Genomic DNA, 16,082 nt, shown 5'->3' with positions numbered 1-16,082 from the left:
TAAGCATCTTGTAGAGTTACAGCTTTTAAGTCTGGCTCAGTGTTTTATTGATAATCAGTTATAATATACGGAGAACATTTTAGTCAGTGTCAGTCTGATTTCTAAATAAACTTTTGGGTAGACACATTACTCAGATTGCAGTGGAGTAGTTCATTTGTGATGTGAACGGCATCTTATTAACCAGGTTACACATCTAAAGTGGTCTCTACACTGCTGAAACATTTTGGATGCAGATGAACTTTAAAGCAGAGGACTATAAAAGAGAAAGTGGAGTTACTGTGTCTTCTACCAAAGAGGATGCACAAGATAAACAGTGTGTTGAGTCACATCCCACATAAATGTAAAGCAAAAAAGAGCACAATGTGTTTTCTAAATGTTTGTGTATTTATTGTGGCAAAATTGGGGCTAAACTTGTTGACTATAATGTCTTAGTGATGCCACTTGTCTTGAATTGTTCTCCACATTGTCCACAGTGTTTTACAGCAGGAAATGAACAGATTTCAAAAGTTCATCACAGACACAGGGCTAGATCAAAACCAACAACATGACTGTGACTTGTTATTAACTACAGAGTGATTATTAACTGTCTCACTGCATCTTTCTGCTTCATCGTCCCACAGGAACGACCCAGCTATTAAAGAATTCCAGAAAAAGTTCAAATTAAATCTAATGAAGAAGTTTCAGTGTGTAAATGGAGTGATAATGAACCTGGGAACCCAAACACTCCTGAATGAGATCTACACAGAGCTCTACATCACAGAGGGAGACAGTGGAGACGTCAGTAAAGAACATGAGGTGAGACAGATCGAGGCAGCATCCAGGAGAACAACAACAGAGGAAACACCAATCAAATGCAATGACATCTTTAAGCCCTTTTCTGAACAAGACAAACCCATCAGAACTGTGCTGACAAAGGGAGTCGCTGGCATCGGAAAAACTGTCTCTGTGCAGAAGTTCATTCTGGACTGGGCTGAAGGGAAAACAAATCAGGACGTCCACCTCATATTTTCACTTCCTTTCAGAGAACTGAATTTGATGAAGGACCAGAAACTGAGTCTGATGGAGCTCCTTCATGTCTGTTTTAAGGAAACAAAAGAAACAGAAATGTCCAATTTGGAAAAGGTTCTGTTCATTTTTGACGGATTGGACGAGTGTCGTTTTTCTCTAGATTTCCAGAACACAGTGAGTGTGTGTGATGTAACTGAATCAGTATCAGTGCCTGTGCTGCTGATAAACCTGATCAAAGGGAATCTGCTTCCCTCTGCTCTCATCTGGATCACCTCCCGACCTGCAGCAGCTGATCAAATCCCCTCTGAGTGTGTCCATCGAGTCACAGAGATACGAGGGTTCAATGACCCACAGAAGGAGGAGTACTTCAGGAAGAGGATCAGTGATCAGAGCCTGGCCAATAACATCATCACACACCTGAAGTCATTAAGAAGCCTCTACATCATGTGTCACATCCCAGTCTTTTGCTGGATTTCAGCCGCTGTTCTAGAGAGAATGTTGGGTGAAGCAGAGAGCGGAGAGATCCCCAAGACTCTGACTCAAATGTACACACACTTCCTCATCATTCAGATAAACATCATAAGAGAAAAGTACTCAAAGGTGCAGGAGAGTGATGAAGAAATGCTTCTTAAACTGGGACAACTGGCTTTTGAGCAGCTGAAGAAAGGGAACCTGATCTTCTATGAGGAAGACCTGAGAGAGTGTGGCATTGATGTGAGAGAAGCAGCTGTGTACTCAGGTGTGTGTACGCAGATGTTTAAAGAGGAGGTTGGGCTTTACCAGAGTAAAGTGTACTGCTTTGTTCATCTGAGTATTCAGGAACACCTCGCAGCTCTGTATGTGCACCTAATGTTCATGATGAAAAAGACAAATGTTCTTTATGAAAGTGAGGAGGATATGGAAAATGACCTCTCTCAATGGCAGGACGATGAAAGTGAGAATATGGAAATCTCAGATGTACATACAGATGCTATACATCAGGCTTTAGAAAGTCAGACTGGACATCTGGATCTTTTCCTTCGCTTTCTTCTGGGTTTCTCACAGGAGTCCAATCATAAACTCTTACAGGCCTTAGTAACACAGACAGGAAGAAGCTCCCAGAGCACAGAGGAAACAGTTCAGTACATTAAGATGATAATCTGTCAAGAAGATGAACATACTGCAGAGAAATCTGTAAATCTGATTCACTGCCTGATTGAACTGGGTGATGATTCTTTAGTTGAGGAAATCCAACACTACCTGAAATCTGGAAAACGAAGTGAACTCTCTTCTTCACAGTGGTCTGCTCTGGTGTTTGTGTTACTGACATCAGCAGAGGAGCTGGAAGATTTTGACCTGAATAAATATACCAGTGAAGATAAGATAACAGAAGCTGTTCTTCTGAAGGTGATGCCTGTGATTGCAGCATCCAGAAAATCAATGTAAGTAAATCTGATTATAACTCTTCTACTGTTAGTGTTAGATAGATTTTCAATCCTAAAGGAAATTCTAAACATCCAGTAGTGATGAGGACAGTAACCAAACAACAGGTTTGTAGATGTGATTCCACACTATATATCTTACAGATAGTCAGTAAATACAAAATGTGAGAGCTGACAAAAGTTACTAGTGCAATACATAGGAAATAATATAAATGCAGATAATCTGTTCCAGCCACCCAAAAATATTACCAACAACAATCAAAATATAAAAAATACATGTAAGTAAAGTAAAATAGATTATAACATAAATAGACAATAAGTCTCACTTAATCTTAATCTATGATCCCTCTTAGCACCGACTGCTTTAAAAACTAAACTGAAAGCGACTCTGTTTTCCTCTTGATCTCATCCTTGTTAACATGTAGCACATCAACATAAACACTTTTATTAAGCTGCTGATCATTTTTAATTTGCCATTATATACTTTATAATTTGTTCTCATCGATTGTGTTTTAGTTTTTGCTTTTGTAAAAACTTTCTGTCCGAATCCTGGTGAGACACAGAGGTCAGCTGACCATGTTTAGAGAAAACGCACTATTGTTGCTTATACACATTTTTTTAGTCACAATTTTTTCCTCCAGCGCTGTGGAATCTGTGAATCCTTCTGTCTCTTTGCGGTTCTCACCTTTGGGACAGTGTCACAGGACAGCGATTTTTCATCATTGTGCTCCTGGAAGGGGCCGATACAATACTCACACACACACACACACACACACACACACACACACGACTCTAGACTATACATCTATTCACATACACACCAAATTATTTTGTATATAGTTGTAAATAGTGGTATTTTGTGCACTGCAGGGTCTGTGTTGTATGATACACATTTGGGTTTGGTATATTGAGGGTTTGTGTGTCATTCGTGTTTTTGGGTTTTGTTATCACCAGCAGACCAGATTAAACTCCTGTGTTTTGTAATGTCTGTGAATTAATTAATACAAGCGTCACAAATGTTCTTGGGACCCATGATGCTACTGTATGTCTTCACTAAATCTTGCTTAAAATGGCAAAAAAAAAGAAATAATCCAAAAAATATATAAACTCGCTTCACTTGGCTTTCCACTGACGCAGATAAGTTTTGATCAGCTACTGGAAGTACGTGCAACCGGCTCGGTCACTCGTATACCGAAAATGCTTCACATGCCGAAACTAATTTCTTGCTAAATTTTAGTTCTTAAGGCAAAAATTTGCAAAACATATTTGTTTACTTAACCTTTAGGGGTCTGTGGGGGTTTTGGAGCCCTAAAGAGGTTCTGACGTGTCCTGACACTTGTGTATTTTTCAGTTACTTATAAACATATTCATGGTTAAAGTCTAATTACACTGTTTTCAGCACAGACTGGGCTACAGTAATACAGCATGTGTGTACGAGTTTGTAGTTTTCGCATTGTGAGTAACGCGGTTTGCGAGTGTTCCGCAAGACTAACTATTGGAGGTGTTAAACTATTAAATTTGTAATAATTTTTTAAAGACAAGAGAGAGAAAGTCGTCCCACACAGTAGCCCCTTAAATAAGAGAGGAGGGAGGTCTACTCTGTAAAACAAGAGGAGGGGGGAGTCATTCCTCATCTCCCCTTTATTTTAGCTCCACACACACACTCTCTCACACACACACACACACACACACACACACTCAGCGCACCATTCTCTTTTGTGAACTGGGTCTTGTAGCATTGAGTTTTTGTTTTAAAATGATAAAAATGTTCAGGATTGAGTGGAGAGGGACACAGATGATCTTATACACAGACACATTTATGACATGAACACGGCCATGAAAAAACTCACATTCAGGATCAAACAGTGCAGACAGGAACCAGTGCACGATGGAAAAAGGGTGTTATGTTTGTAAAAGCCGACTCTTACACCCTACACACAGTCATACATCTCTGTGTTACACTCGAAAAGCAGCTCCAGTTTAACTGAAGACACAAGTGAACATCACACACCTGCATTTCCACACACACACACACACACACACACACACACACACACACACACACACACACTCTGTGAGCAGCAGTGGGAACACACTCCTGTCCCCCGAGGTCAGTCCATGTGCTACTTGTACACAGTCACATATGGCAAGCCGTTTTAACATTTAATGGCAAAATTTTACTATCCGGAATAAACCTTACAGACATCAACAACATATTTTTGACTAGTTGTAATTGCATTCTGACAAGTCAAAATGACAGTTAGAGATATCTGTAATTCAGGTTTGGATAGTCACAATGAAAGTTAGGGATATCTGCAATTAAGTTTTTAAGAGTCAAAACTGAATTATGGATATCTGCAATGACGTCACTGAAACTGATATTCGACTTGTCAGACATTCTAAATTACAATAACAGATATCTATAACTAAGTTTTGCCTAGGCAGAATTAAAGTTAAAGATATCGTAAACGTCAGCATTCTTGTGTCCGACGTTGCTTGTGAAAGGCTTCCCATTGGATATTTGCCCAGCAGACAAATTATTTGAACAGTTAGCAGAAGAAATGGCGGTCGCTGTTGTAGACAAAATAATAAAAAAATGCCATGCCATAGAACTCATATACAATCAAGGAATCTGTGGGGAACAAGAGCTTAGGTGTGGTAAAAATTTATGTCGTATTTGAACAGTAAGCCGCTCCCGCCAATATCAAACCCGTCCCGTCCTCCTATTTGCCGTAACTTGTGACACAATTACAGATATCTGCAACGTTATTTTGCCTAGTCAAAACTCTATATTCAAGATATCTGTAATTACAATTTGACTAGGCAGAATGAAAGTAAAAGATATCTTTTATTTGAGATATCTATAATCAAAATTCATTTAAAGATATCTATAATTTTATAGCAGATTCTAAATTATGTCTATTCACAATTCCTGTTAGAGATATCTACACTTTCATTCTGACTAGTGACAATACCAGTTCAAGATATCTATAATCCAGTTTTGACTAGTTAAAGTAGAATTCAAGATATCTAAAAAGGACATTATAAATATCTTTAATTGAGGGGAGTTGATGATATCTTGAATTGGAATTGTGACTAGTCAGAATTAAATTGTAGATATCTCTAACAGGAATTATGGATAGTCATAATTTACTTGTAGATATCCACATTTCACAATGTGAATATCTACAACTGAGTTAAAGATATCTGTAAATTAAAGCTCCATAGACATGAACGGTAAAAGTGACGTCATTCGTCCTAGGAAGAACGACGTTGTGGATATCTGGAATGGTTGTTGTTGATAGGAGGAATGCCATTGTGGATATCTGAAATTTACATTTTGCCTAGGAAGAACTGAATTACGGATATCTGTAATACATATCCAGACTTGCCATTAAATGTTAAAACGGCTTGCCATAGTCACAGGTGCAGACAGAGACTTATCGTGTGTCCATCCACTTTAAACATCAGCTGAAGCAAAAAACAATCTTTAAAACACACACATTCTCTGTCTGAGTCAGTGTTGTTCTGAGGAAAAGCTAAACTCCTCCCACTTTCCAGAACATTCTGTAGAGCGCAACATCTTCCAAACGCTCAGAAAACTCAATCTGTGTGTGTGTGTGTGTGTGTGTGTCTGTGTGTGTGTATCTGTGTGTGTGTATCTGTGTGTGTGTGTCTGCGTGTGTGTCTGTGTGTGTGAGTGTGTGTGTGTGTGTGTTAGGGGCGTGGTCATTAGATTGTACCTCTCCTTGGATTCATACGGATTAAATAAACTGAGAATATTTATTTCTGACTTAAAAAAGTGTCTAATTTTTAATTTAAAATTAGACACTTTTAAGTGAATCTTTCTATAGATATATTTCTCGTGTGTGTGTGTGTGCAGTATTTGTAGAGTTTGAGTTCATTTTAGCGACGTGTTTCAGAAAGATATTGGTGGAGACTGAGACGACTGAAAGCGAACCCTGTTTATTTTATTTTTACAAAAGCACAAGGTTTAGTGGATATTGTAAGTGACATCAATAAAAGTCGACCCTTTACAGATTTAAATGATGTACTAAACTTATTTATACAATCAAAAATAATGGATTGTTTTTATGGTTCCCAGAAAGAAATGCAAGTGGAAGCCCTGCTGTCTGATAACAGAAATCTTTTACTAAATCATAATAAACCCCTTTTTCACTAGTCGGCCCTAATGTTAGTCCCTTTTATTTTTTCCCAGAATCAGTTGTGGTTCAGTTGGAGTGAACGGTGTGTCAGCTCTGGTGTCACTGTTCAGCTCAGAATCCTCTGGACTGAGAGAAGTGCATCTGACCCTGAAAACACTCGATCTGTCCGGGAATAAAGTGGAAGACTCAGTAGTGAAGGATCTCTCTGTTGTACTGGCGAATCCTCACTTTAAAGTGAAGAATCTGAGGTAAGATCATCTCTCTGAGAGTCACATGACCTGCTCCTCAGTAACACACATTCTCTAACAGTGAGACTGAAGCAGAGGTTTTAGGTTCAACATCACTCACACCCAGATTTCCCCCATGGGCCAGTTGACGCTGCTTACTATTTAATTTTTTGGAGAAAATGTTCAGAACAACCCTCCTGCTTGCCTTTCCACTTTATTTAGGACAGTTTCACATATTAACCTTAAAAATAGCTTTGGACATTTTAGCTTTGAGGAGTTTTGGGACTAAACCGTTTCGATCATCTAACATAGCAGGAATTATTTATTTATTGTTGCACTCTCTGGTATCACCCAAATATGCATTGGTTCTCTTCTAAGTCTGGTTCCTCTCAATGGTTTCTTCCTCATGCCATCTCGGGGAGCTTTGTCCTCACCACAGTCACCTCAGTCTTGCTCTTTATTGACCAAATTTATAAATTGGAGCAAAAAGCTGTAAAACACGACTGTATATCCTTTTCTAAAATGAAAGATTTTTAAAAGGATCTTAAAAAAAAAAAATTCAAAACACTTTTTTGTTAAGTAAATCCTAAGCCAATATAAAAATCTGTTGATGAAGAGTGTGTCATTGTGTTTTTCTACAGGTTGCATGAGTGTGGTGTCTCAGATGGAGGCTGTGCTGCTCTGATTTCATCTCTGAGATCAAACCCCTCACACCTGAGAGACCTGGATCTGTCGAAGAATAATGTAGGAGACTCAGGAGTGAAGGGTCTCTCTGCTCTACTGGAGAATCCTCTCTGTAAACTGGAGAGACTGGGGTAAGATCATCATACTCACATTCATGCCTGAATCTCTAGTGCGAAAGGAGCCTCTCTCTGACTAACTATGATGACGTTACTAAAAGAGGAGAGCCAGAAAAAAACACAGGCACGAGGATTGTGATTGTAAAGCAACCAGTCACTTCACCGTCAACAAACCTGAGTGATCAATGAGAGTGGGAAAGACAGAATCTAAACATACCAGTTCACCTAATACTTTACGTCCATAAGTCCCCCTGATCTGCTCCTTTACCTAAGGATAATCTATTTACAAAAATGCTTGGCTTAATAAATAGGTTTTTAGCCTAGACTTAAACACTGAGACTGTGTCTGAGTTTCGAACGTTAATTGGAAGACTATTTAATAACTTTGGAGCTTTGTAAGAAAAAGCTCTACCCTGCTGTAGTTTTTATAAAACGTGGTACTAACAAGCAGCCTTTGATCGAAGTAAGCGTGTCGTATCGTAAGACGCTAGCAGTTCACTGTGGTGCGAGACCATTTAATTCAGAGTACGGCCCTGGAGGTCTGTAAATGATAATTAGTGGGATCGACTGAGCAGACTTCATATTTGTAGCTCCACTTTTTGTTATTATAGAGAACTTCAAATGCATTAAATTTGTGTCCGTGTTTTTGTATGATAGTCAGATTATTATTGTAAATAACTGCGACGTCTCCTCCTCTACCAGTTAACCGAGGCTGGTGTATGTAGCTGTATCCAGGAGGACTAGCTTCGTTTAGAGCTACATACTCGTCCTGTTTAATCCAGGTTTCAGTTAAACAGAGTAAATCAAACTCCTGATCTGTGATAGTTTCATTAACAATAACTGCTTTAGATGCGAGAGATCTAATATTTAACAGTCCTAGCTTCAGATCAGAGGTGCTGGCTGTGTATTCAGTGTGATCTGAGTTTGTGGTATCTATGTTAATTAAATTACTGAAACAGATTTTCTGGGTCTTTCTAAAGTTTTGATTAGCTCGGGGAACAGACACAGTATGTTTAATATGATGAACTCTGAGTGACGACTCTATGCAGCTAGCAGACGGTTGGTTTAGCCTGTCTGTCTGCTTCCTGGCCTGGGCTCTGTGTTGTCACCAATTTAACTGGGCCTCTTCTGAGACTTTTACCCCTTTTCCACTGTTCTGGTTCCTGTGCCGGTTCCGTGCCGGTTCCCAATTTTGGACCCAGTGCCGTGCTTTTCCACAGAAAATAATTGGTGCCGGTGCCCTAAAATGAGCACCGAACCGGCCCCTTAACTCTGCTGGTCTAGTCGCGAGAACCCATGACGTCACGAGCGGTGGGCGGAGTTATAGGGAGCGTTAAAAAAAAAAGACCCATGGCGGAGCACGGACAAAAAATTCTTTTAGCAATTTGGACATCCGCCGAGATCCACCAGCAATTGGAAAGTGCTTTAAGAAAAAAAAAAAAGTCAGTATCAGTATCAGCTCCTCTCTGACAGCATGGTGGGAGTTTCTTAAAATGACTGAGTCTTCACTAATCCCATGCAAACGCACTCCCATATGGAACAATCAGTTGCATTTCAAAGTAATTCGTAAATCGGCCGCCAGGTGGCGCAAAGTGACATTTTCGCTCGTTGCCGTAAATACAACAGTGACCGTTATACAGCGTATCTCTGTATCGGTTTATTGTTATTTAAGTTCTGGATTATTTCAGGTACTTTAAACACATTGTTGGGTTACTCATGTTGGCTCATATGAGATGTAGTTTACAAATGAACACCTGGTTGGGTTATTTTGACCCAACAACTGGTTTATTCATTATTCTTTCCTTTCTTCAAATATCAGCCTGCAGAATGTTTGAAATATTACTGTTTATTGTGTTACAGGTGTAGTTTTTAGAGTTGTTTAGGCAGGAATGCGTGTGTATACAGCTCAAAACCTCCATCAGTTATTAAAGATAGCGGCTATTTAGAAAACATGCCCAGTGATTTCTGAGCTTCAGGAAATCTCCCGGCGCTCTGCGCATAACACCGGGCCAACTCATGTCGGAAAAAATTTATAAAAGGTTTCTAAACGTGGGCTATTGTTTTTTTACTTATAATATTTGTTAATTTAATTTAAATGAGGTTTGGGCTCAGGACTTCGATTCGGCATCGTGATTCTCCTCTTTAATTTACTCCATAGTTTTAATCAGCGCTCAGCCGCATGCAGGGAGTTTTCCAGAGCGCACCGGCAGAAGTAGACTAATGATTATGAACGCGTCGGGAAAACAGCAAGCAGACTGACTCTGACCATTTAAAAAAAACGTTTGCGTTCATTTTCTGACGCGCTCAAGTTCACCAAAAACAATACAGAGCAGCGCAGCTTACAACACTTACAAAATCACAACACTTACAAAATCACAACGTTTTTTCGTTATTGTGAGTGCGCTTAAATAAAAGTTGAGTCTTATAAAGGCATGTAGTCTTATATAGTTTTATTATATAGTTTTTGCACATTAATCTGACACAGTTTTTTCAGCCTGTCACGGCGTGCGCCCAAATCAATATCGCTCCTCGCTCACTAGTTAGGTGGCCTCTCCTTCAGACATGCGAAGCAGCGGGACCGCAGAATTACACATGACTGGTGAGCTATCGTTGCTATCGATGCCCGGGCTTGCACCCCGCGCTATAAAATACTCGGGGTTTGTTGGGTTAAAGTGGATTTTACTACGCGCTGTGTATGCAGCGCGCGTGCAACAACCCGGAAGTGCGGCATGCAAGCAGGGCAAATGGAACGCGCCCCAGGAACTTCAAAGGAGCGAGAGGTGGGAGGGAGGCGGTACGGCCATCCGCGGAGAGCAGAGTCAGCGCGAGCAGACGGATGGCCATTGCACTCACACCGCGTAGTAAAATCCACTGTAACCCAACAAACCCCAATCATCACCAGCCGTGCCTTATTCTGTCATGTCATGTGGGCATTATAAGCTTTGTATTGAAAACTTCTAACTAAAAAGTGGCAGCTGGCACGCCTAAAAATAGACGCAGGTTATTTTTTAATAGTCTAAATAAAAACCCTCCGATTTAATTTCCTATAGTCTAACCAGCGCTCAGCCACACGCATAGTTTTCCCGAGCGCGAGGAATTTTTTTGTGCTAAATAATGTTTATGCAGTATAAGAATTCCTATTAATCCTGGGTTGTTCTTTCAGTGTCACTATAGTGCTTTACAATGCCAGACAACATTCAAATACAAATTATTCACCCTCCCCAGGTGTGAATCGGCTGTTCTCACCTATTCAGAGGAACTGAAATGCACTTCTCCCCACTTTAAAAACCTCGTGAATCTGAGGCTCTTCTGGAGACTTTCAGTGATTTCAATTTGTGTAATTTTAATCTCCTGGATTCTAGATTCTAAAGTTGACATTGTTACCTTTTTTAATCATTGGAATGGAAGAACTTGTTATTTTCCTTATGATAGCATAAATTGCATTGTTTTTAATCAGTCTATACACAATAATATTCTTTGGGTTTTTTTTTTAAACGGGTATGGGGGCTATCTTGGTTCAATAATCTCCGTGGCTGGTTTAGGTTAAGTATTCAGTGCGCATCTGTTATATTACAACTATCATAACACTCAAATACCTTTTATTGGGGGTTAAGTGACTGATGTGCCTAACATTTTTCAGCTGAGCCTTTGTTTCACTGAAAACGACCGCGACACCCCTCTCTCTCTCTTACACACACACACACACAGAGCCGACCAAATCATTAGCACCTCCCTCCCCCAGCACCTGAACTGAGTTGTTTGAGTAACATGGGTCGAACCCGTTACAAATCATAACAGTCTACTGCATTTCATTCTTATAATAACGCAAAAACACAAGCGGGGCTGAAAGACCGACATCTGCTGACGCAGGAGAACGTCCTAACACTGTTTTAATTTTATGGTCATTTATTTCAGTTAATAAATCTACTATAAATTTAAAGAACACAAGAAATAAGATGACACAAATCCATACACGCTTTTTTTCTAATTACAAGTGATAAAATCAAAAGGCTCACTGTGTTAACATTTATTGTGCTTAAATTTTATCCTAATAAGATTTGATTTAATTTGAATTTTAGAACAGTGGCAGCTGGAACACCTAAAACAGATGCAGGATTATTTTTTTATAATCTAAATAAAAATGCTTTTTTTAAACGTGGGCTATTGTTATTTACATGCAATATTTGTTAATTTAATTTAAATGGGGTTTGGTCTCCGGAATGTTGAGCATCAGGATCCTCTTCTTTACTTTCCTACGTAGAATCAGCGCTTAATCGCACGCATAAAGTTTTGTAAATTCGTTTAATGTTTAATAGTAAATAATGACCCCCGTTGCGCTGTACCACCGCTCGGAAAACCTTATGAAATACAAGTTTAGGACAATTATTATGATCTGCCACGGCGTGCGCGTGTGATGGGTGTACGCCCAAATCTACTATAACTACTCCCTCACTCCGTAGGCTCCCTGAATAGGCAGCAAATGGACGCAGCCGCCTATTTGTGCCGGCTGCCGATAATTAACGTTAATATAATCTCGGGCTTGCTCCGCATTATAAAAGCAAGGCGCGGAGGTTTGTCTGAGGTCTGGGAAGTACGTGATGTAATGGAGAATATATATATAAAAAAAAAAGCATGTCAGTGGGGAGATGTGACGCGGCCCAGGCGCTTTAAACAAGGACCCTAGAATTCCGCCCTTTGATCTCCGCGCTGAGGACAGCGCGAGAAAGAGCTGCGCGAGCTCCCGCGGCATCTACACTCCCGCACCGTGCCCGCCCTCGCAGCCCCGCTGCCGAAGGGGAAAAGTGTGGTTAGGTTTTTGCGTCAGCGAGAACTCGCGCCGGCCATCGACAGCGGGAGAAGCGCCGTCACGAGGGAGCGTGCAGGAGCGCTGCCTCCGCGTGCTCAGTTCTGCCACTCGCACCAACACTTATCGTCAGCTGTGTGCCCGCATGCCAGTGTGGCACAGCCCCCGGAACTGCACATGCACAACCTTTATCCCATTCTTTCCTTTCTCCCTCCTTCAACACTTTTCTTCCCCATTTTACCTAAATAAATTACCCTTTTCCCGTAAGACCTCGCCTCGTGTCCGTGCTTTATGGTGCCGCCCGTGCAACATGGGTCGAATCCGTTACAGATCATAACAGTCTACTGCATTTCATTCTTATAATAACGCACAAACACAAGCGGGGCTGAATGACCAACATCAGCTGACGCAGTAGAACGTCCTGACAATGTTATAATTTTTATGGTCATTTATTTTAGTTAATAAATCTACTATAAATTTAAAGAACACAAGATATAAGACGACACAAAACCCTACATGCGTCTTTTCTAATTACACGTGATAAAATTTAAAGGCTCACTGTGTTAACATTTATTTGGTTTAAATTTGATCCTAATAAGATTTAATTTAATTTAAATTCTACATTTGTATCGTCATTTTAGTTCTGTGATTATAAATTTGTTTAACTACAATGTTTTACTTGATTTTATCCGCTACTACGTGCAGTTCTAAAACTCTGTGTCTCATTAATCCAGCAGAGAATGAACTAAGGCATAAGGCGTCAGCCTGTAGTTATATAGCGCCACTCAACGGTAAAAGCCAGCAAACGCACAAAGCCAAACGGTACCGCCGAGCGCGGCGACGGTAGGACCTACATTCCGATTGATTAACCACTGTACATGCTCTATGGTTCTGTCCACCTGTTCAGAAATTCTGGTATGAGATTTGTGAAGACTTATCAAAGTGTCTTAAATGTTCCATTCTAGCCTCTCCTTCAGTTTGCTTGTTGGGTGACCTAGAGGGTGTTACTACAGAGGTCAACACAATCCACATGGCTTTCACCGCCTTATACATTGCTAAGAAGACTGTCCTCATGAACTGGAAAAATAGAAATAATCTTAATATCAACCAATATAGAGATTGTTTGTTAGACTATATTAGTCTTGACACGGCGTCTGCTGCCACATTAGATTAATCTCTCTGGGCTCCTTTGATCGGCTCCATTACCTAGTGTGGCTGGGGGCCGCAGTTCTGTCCAGTTTGGTCCTGGTTGCTGATGCGGCGGGGGGCATGCTGGCCTGGGGCGTCTAGGCGTTCTCGCAGGGTGGGTTTCTTGGGGGGTCCGGCGCTGGGGCTGCGGTTCTGGCCTGGAGGGGGCGCGGGTGGCTCCTGGGCGGTGTTTTTTATTTATTTATTTATTTATTTACTATAATTATTATTTTTTTTTCTTCCCCCCCCCCCACCGTCCGCACGCGGCGCTGCTAGGGAGGGCTGTGTCGGCGGACGTAGGTTGCCGGCCTGGCGGCCGTACCGCTCCGAGATAGGTCCGGGGGGGGTTTGGGGTCCTGGGGGCGCTCTGCCTCTGGGCTGGGGTTCCGGCTGGGCCAGGGGGGCCTGGGTCCTGGCTGGTGTGCTGCCGGGGTGTGGGTTGGTGCTTGCCCTGGTGCCCGGCCCTGGGCGGGGACCTTCGACGCATCGGTGGAGCTGGGGGGCCTCTTCAGCTGGTGGGTGTGTTTCTACCATCTGCAAGTGTCCTCTTTGCAGGGGGGGTCCATTACAGGAGGAGGACGGGCCTAACTTGGGTGTCTATTGGTCTATGTAGTCTGGGAGTCGACTGAATGTGGGGGTGGGAGTATTTTTTTATTTATTTATTTTTTTGATTTAATTTTTTTATTAATTTTTTTTTTTTTTTCCTTCTACTTCCCCTCTGTTGTGGGGCTGCCATGGGCCCTGGTTTGGATGGGCCTGGGCCCCTGGCCCTGTTTTTTTTTTTTTTTTTTTTTTTTGGGCAACGGGGGTGCCTATGGGGGTCAGTAGGGGAGCTGGTCCCAAGGGGGGGGTACTTGCCTCCTCTGATTATTTTCTCCCCATCCCCGATGCTTCCCTCTTCCCGCTCCATCACAACACCATACAGGTAGGGCTTTGGGGTGCGGGGGTGTTGCTGGGATACAGGGGAGGTTTTCCTTCCCTGTCTCCTTGTGACCACCTGCATCTCAATTTTATATCACATCTTAGACACTCTCATTACTTACTGTCATGTTACACATACATATAGGGCCTTGGGGGTGGGCACACTGAATGGCGTCCAGAGGGCGGGCTGTTTAATCAGCCTTACCTCTGGTGCCAGTGCCCACTTCCCAATTTTAAGTGGCACGTAGACATTTAGGGTTCTTGGGAGGGGCAGAGCTGACACGAGCTGCCGGAGGGTGGTTAGTGTCTTGCCCCTCCCTTGTTTTAAAGCACTTTAGAACAACACACACCAACACTACATTAGAGCGGGAGGAGCGAAGCGGGGGTCTTCCTTTTTTCCACACCCCCGTTCCCTATCCGCGGTCCAGGGCCGGGGGCTGAGAGGAGGAGCTGGCCGTTTGGTCGGGGTCTGGGCTGGTGGTCCTTTCCGCTGCTGCGGGGACCGGGGGGGTCTTTCTGTCCCCACGGCGGAGGGAAGTGGGTATATGGGGAGTGTGAGTGTGTATACTGTCTATTTTTGTGTGTCTACATGTGTGAGTGTGTGAATATTTTTTTGTGTGTATGAGGGTGGGAATGTATGTTTGTGTATGTGTGTGCCTGGCTGTCTACGTTTAGGTGTCAGGTCAGGTCCTAGACTCCACCTCTCTCAACATCCCAGGCCCCCCCTGCTCTGCCACCACACACAGCTGTGGGGTGCCCCCAGCCGCTGGTGGGTTGTTGGTTTCTCGCTCCGGGGCGGGGCGCTCGGGTGAGCGCTGGCTCACTCGCGGCGGTCGCTGGGCGGGATCTGGCTCTCCGGGCTGGGCGGGGCACCGGCTGGTGAATGGGGGGGGGGGCCCTGGGATCTCTGGACCCAGGGACCGGACTGCCTCGGAATGGACGACCACCGGCGGAGCCTGCGGTCCTGTCACCACGGCCCCCTGGGGCGTCTGCACTGGGGCTGCTAGATGCCCCCCCTCTGGGCTCTCCGCTGCCCCTTTCGGGGTGGGGGGCTGTCCCTGCGGTGGTTCTCCTGAGACTCCTGTGCTCTGGGGGGCCTCTGGATGTCTGGGACTCGTGTCTCCGCCGTATCTGCTCCATGCCTCGCGGGATGGGACTGTGGTCCCCCACACACACTATTAAACATTTACATGGAGGAGCCCTATGAAAACAAGCGCGCTCACACACACAGGTGTGCACACAAACGTTCACACTGGTGTACAAACAGGTGCTCACACACACACTGTCTTTGCTGTTGCTTCAAAACAAAATGTTTATTTCAAAATATTTTATTATGTGCGCTGCTCAACAGGTTTTGGGATTTGTGGTTTGCCGCAAGTCGTGCAGGTGTTGGTTGTGGCTGCGGTTTCTCTGCTGTTGTTTTTTCTCTTTTTCTTCGGCAGGTGCGGAAGCGAATTTTGAATATATTTACTCCCCCCTCTCACCCCCCCCCTTCTTTTTTTTTTTTCTTTCTTTTCCCTTTTTTTTTCCACTTAAATGTGTGTTTGT

General features: G+C 42.7%; 1 protein-coding gene across 1 annotated transcript in view; it reads left to right on the top strand.

Moving 5' to 3' along the window:
• LOC128534127 (NLR family CARD domain-containing protein 3-like) overlaps positions 1-16,082 on the top strand; it is a 48,210-nt gene that overhangs the window by 19,478 nt on the left and 12,650 nt on the right. Inside the window, exon 4 of the mRNA XM_053508426.1 lies at positions 621-2,429. Coding sequence (XP_053364401.1) covers positions 621-2,429 — 1,809 coding nt within the window. The remainder of the gene's footprint in view (positions 1-620; positions 2,430-16,082) is intronic.

The sequence above is a fragment of the Clarias gariepinus genome, chromosome 12, assembly GCF_024256425.1.
Source record: "Clarias gariepinus isolate MV-2021 ecotype Netherlands chromosome 12, CGAR_prim_01v2, whole genome shotgun sequence".
Taxonomy (NCBI): Eukaryota; Metazoa; Chordata; class Actinopteri; order Siluriformes; family Clariidae; genus Clarias; species Clarias gariepinus.
Note: the sequence above shows the minus strand (reverse complement) of the source record. Positions and strands in the feature narration are given on the sequence as shown.